At 38.4% G+C, this 4,817-nt stretch overlaps 1 protein-coding gene across 1 annotated transcript; it reads right to left on the bottom strand.

Moving 5' to 3' along the window:
- Positions 1–761: 761 nt before the first annotated feature.
- Positions 762–1,712, bottom strand: LOC118774154 (olfactory receptor 5K1-like). Its single transcript, XM_036523311.1, has one exon. The coding sequence runs from the start codon at positions 1,710–1,712 to the stop codon at positions 762–764; it is 951 nt and encodes a 316-aa protein (XP_036379204.1).
- Positions 1,713–4,817: the final 3,105 nt, after the last annotated feature.

Below are 4,817 nucleotides of genomic sequence, written 5' to 3' on the forward strand. Positions count from 1 at the left end.
TTGAATGACTCTGAAAGAATGATAATTGGCTATGGTTAGCTGCCATGGCACAGTCACTGTTTGATGTGTGATAAATATGAGATGTTGCCTCAGTCATACATGTCTAGCCGGTCAGCATTAGTTTTCTTTCTCCTTTGTTCTTCAGGATGCACCTGTCTTTTACAGTCTACTGTATAGGGCTGTCTGGAGCAGACAGTTTCTCATTTGAGCTTATATGGTTGGTCACCAGAAATCTATCATAAGATTCAAGAAGGCAGCATCTTTCATAAGCAGAAACTGCATTTTGCAGAAACCATTTTTTTTCTTCCATTTTGGCAGGTGTCCAGGCAATCAGCTAAACAGTAAAACTTGTTTTTTAAAGTATGTTTGGGTGACAGTAATAAATGCTGTGTACAAAATTAACTGCATTCAAGTCCTCAGCATTTTATTTGCTTATTAAATGTCACTGCACTCAACTGTTTCATAATACATGCTGCAACTGAGCCCACAACTGTTTCTGTCACATGCTGTTTTGTCAACAGCATCTAAGTGCCATGGAAATTTAATGCCATACACCCCCACAGGACCAATGGGACCAAGGAACTGAAGCCGAGGAAGGTGGAGATGAATCAGAGCCTGTGCAACAAGAAAGATCAGGCCACAGGATATATTTTAAATGCTTTTCTGTTCATTTACTGGCTCATGTTAACAAGTTCTCTCTACAATAAGCACAAACACAACATTATTTAAAAATCCAATCGAGTACATGGACCTGTGAGCTGTTATCTCTTCTTTACACTGTAAAAGTGGTCTGTCACTTTGACTTTCACAGCTCTCAGGGCTCTTTTACGAACCTCAGTCAGTTTTAATCCATAAATGAAGGGGTTGAAAAGAGGTGGAATTATGAGAAATTCTAGGGCCAAAAAATTGCGCAGACTCTGTGGGACATCCTTCAGACCATATCTAACATACATTGTGTCAAAAAGTAAAGCAAGAGTGAAGTTAATTAAGGAGAGCAAATGTGGCATACAGGTATGCGTGAATTTGGCTTTGCTTTCTGTGGATTTTATACAAGCAGCAATTAATTTAGTATAAGAAGAAATAATGAAAACAACAAGACTACAGTAACCAATAATCAAAACCAATCCATAAATATTATTAATAAATGTGGTTTCACAAGACAGCTTCACTATGGACCAATTGTCACAATAGAGTTTTTCAATGTGGGATCCACATAATGACAACCTGTTTGTTAACAGAACTGCTATAGATGAAGAGAAAGCAGGTAAAAGCCAGGAAAACAGGAGTAAATATACAACAGTTCTGGTTGTCATAATAGAGTGATAGTCTAAGGGTCTGCATATTGCCACATACCTGTCATATGCCATCACTGTTAATGTTGTAAACTCACACACAACAGAAGTGTAGATCACAAAGAATTGCAGGAAACATCCACTGCGTGAGATAAAACTGCTGTCAGAGATTAAATCAGATAGAAACTTTGGGTAGAACCCAGCTGTTCCAAACAGTCCGTTAATACACAGATTACACAGGAATATGTACATGGGCTCATGGAGAGTTTTCTCCAGCAGGATTGTCACTATCAAAATCAGATTCACTACAATTATTAAAAGATAAACCAAAAGAGAGAGAGCAAAATAAGTATGTTTTACTGACATTTTGTCCTTCAATTCTGAGAGAGTGAATACAGTAAAAAGAGATATATTGTCCATAAACGCTCTTCTTTCTTTCAACAGCAAATGGAGACTGAAAAAAGACACATTGTAAAGTCAATATTTGAAGTTATATAATGGTTGACTGTATACAAATCATGCAAAGTACACATTTGCAGCGTATAATCCCTTTTCTTCAGTGCTGTTTATTAAGGCTGTCTTCTAATATGTAATATAACAACTATGAAGAAAGCTAAAAATAAAATTCCTCTGTTACCAGGAGTAAGCTTGTCGGTTTTTAGATTACTCTTCAAAGTAGCATATCTGTCAACAACAGTTGTAATCTGAATGCTGGAGTATTGATTCTTCTTCTTACTACTGGATCTTCTCTGCACTGAAGAATGTGACTGCAGTGACTCCACTATACCTGCACACCAAAGGCAACGGGCAGTGTCTCAGCTTTTAAGTGCTCAGCCTTTGTACTTTCTTCAGTCAATTAGTCAAATATCTCTTGAGGCCCAGGACCCTACAGACACAGCTTAATGACTGTGTACATTAAAAACGTTTGAGCCCTTATTTAGGCTTATGCAATTAGAGTATTTGACTTGAGTGGGAATGTGAAATTTTCCATGTTTTACATACCAAAAAGATCATCCATTGTAATGAATCATAATTAAACCATAAACATCACCATAATCATAACTGTACACATCACTGGATGGGAAAGGTCATAACGTGGGTAAAAAGACTGTTTTGATGCTGGGAACACAGTTCATGCTGTGCTCTAACATTTGAACACAGAGACAGCAGAGAGACAGACATTTGGTTGTGTGTTTGCTATGTTTTTGTTACTACGTTTATGACTTATGTAACATCTTTGGCGAAGCTGTTGTGGATGTAGTGGTGGGAGAAGAAAATGGTGATGCGCTGAACAAACATCACACACAAATCAGCAGGTGGTGCAAAAGGCAGTAGTTGTGCTCGTGAACCATTGCTCTTAGAAACATGCTCTCATTCATGAAGTTAGAATTTTCTCAACTCTACAGGCTGCCACGTTAATTGGCCAAAACCTGGCTATGTATCTAGTGTATCACTCACAACATGAAAAGTTCATAACCTCTACAGTCCTAGTTCATTGTTTTCATACTTTCTACTAGGGGTTGACCGATTCTCTGGTCGTTAGATAATCGGGGCCGATATTTGCACATTTTTGATTATCGGTCATCGGTATATTTTTTACCTAAATTCCCAATTAAAAAAAAAAAAACTTTTGAAAGCAATGCGTGTACTATCCCAACGCATCTCCTCTGTCAGAAAAACTGCTATCGGTATGGCTAACATTTCACAAAATTCCCACATTGGCCGAGACAGACAATGTTATCTGACCTTGGAAGGTTTTCTCAGACCTGCTGGTGGAAACAAAGTTGGAAGGTAAGTATCCAGTAAAAGGGTCGTTGTGCTCAAACCATGCCGTTAACCAAATTGCACTAGGGTGAGGCTAACTGGACTGAGTCAGTATAAGCAGTCTACACTTAAGCTAAAAACAAGCTTGGAATATAAAATAAGGACTTGTAATAAATAGGGGTGTGCCAAAATATCGTTTTTTCGATTAATGTTTTTTCTAAATCCGTCCGATTCGATATCGATCTGTAAAATTTGTGGATGGATCTGTTAGGCTAATATGCATTTTTTCTGGTTTTCTAGGTTCATTTCCGCAATGGTTAAACATAGCCAGAGAATTAAATAGATGGGCTTTGATATAGCCTAACTGTCGTATTAAAGGCAAATACTAATCGTCATATATATATATATATATATATATATATATATATAATTTATTTATTTATTTTTCTTTTACTGTGATGTGACCTCTCAGTGTTCACTATGGCTAACCCTACGGTCACACGGATGACACAGGAGAGAGACAAAGCAACCAGCTGCCATTCATTTTCAATGAGAGTTGGCGATTTACAGCGACAAGAGACCGTTGCAGCAAGCCAACTAGGTGGGGCTAAAATAGACTAGACTCGTGGTCTGGTCTCTGCAAATACTGAACAATGCGACATGGCGAAGGCAGCGTGAGACACGTTGTTGAAACAAATGATCCAACATTTTGGTTTCAGTCAAACATTGAGGAGAAGCTTATCGTGGCAGTGCTGGGTTTCCCCATACTCTACAATTTGTCTCTTGATACGTACAGAGATATAAATAAAAAATGATACATGGAGAAGGGTGTCCAAAATCGTGGAGATGCCTGGTATACATATATATGTGCACTGCAGTCACAGCTTTTTAGCTTTAACTTTAAGACAGTGCCCAACCACTACCTAGCTACCTAGCTAAACTGAACCGCAAAACTTGCTCACGAATGCAATGTAATTTAGCGCAATTCAAGAGAAACATAGTTGTTCATGTTCGTTAGCTAGGTAGCTAGCTAGCTAGTTGTTCACATTAGGCTGGCAAGAAAACGTTCGCAATTGCAAAGTTGCTATTGGCAGTCAGCTATGTTTTGTCAGCCATTGTAGCCACCTTACAAACAGCTTTCCCTTAGCTAACTGATGGAAACACTTTGCTGCTTCGTGTCATTAATAAGTAGGCAATGATACAGGTTGGTTTTGTTTTTAAGGAACTATGCCCCTGTATTCCTCAAATAAAAAGATTTTGGTATACAGCCATGCGTCACTTAACGTCCACGATACGTTCTGTGAAATAGGACGTTATGTGATTTGGACGTTGTGCAAACACCATACTATATACTTAGCAAACCTATATGGAATAGGCACGAGATTGGATGCTGCTGCTTACGAGTTGAAGCATACACTGTTATACGGTAAACATTTTAATTGTAAGTATGCAAAGTTCACATTAAAACAACAATAGAAAGTACAGTACATACGTAGGCTACTTAAAACATTAGCATAGGCGTTTATTATGACTATCAAGACATATGTAGCCTATTATACGGTTTATCATGTACTGTATATACGCCTGGCAGCGCAATTGCTTTATTTCCATGAGACATGAGATAGACGTGTTGCGTGTGGGAAGCGTTGCCTTCACTACGTCCGGTTACGTCCGCTCTGCGATCTCCTGCTCTACGGGACCGTTCTGCGATCGGGATTTTAAAACTTTATTATAACCTTATGGGACTACGGACGTATATGC

Source organism: Megalops cyprinoides, chromosome 3 (genome assembly GCF_013368585.1).
Source record: "Megalops cyprinoides isolate fMegCyp1 chromosome 3, fMegCyp1.pri, whole genome shotgun sequence".
Classification (NCBI taxonomy): Eukaryota; Metazoa; Chordata; class Actinopteri; order Elopiformes; family Megalopidae; genus Megalops; species Megalops cyprinoides.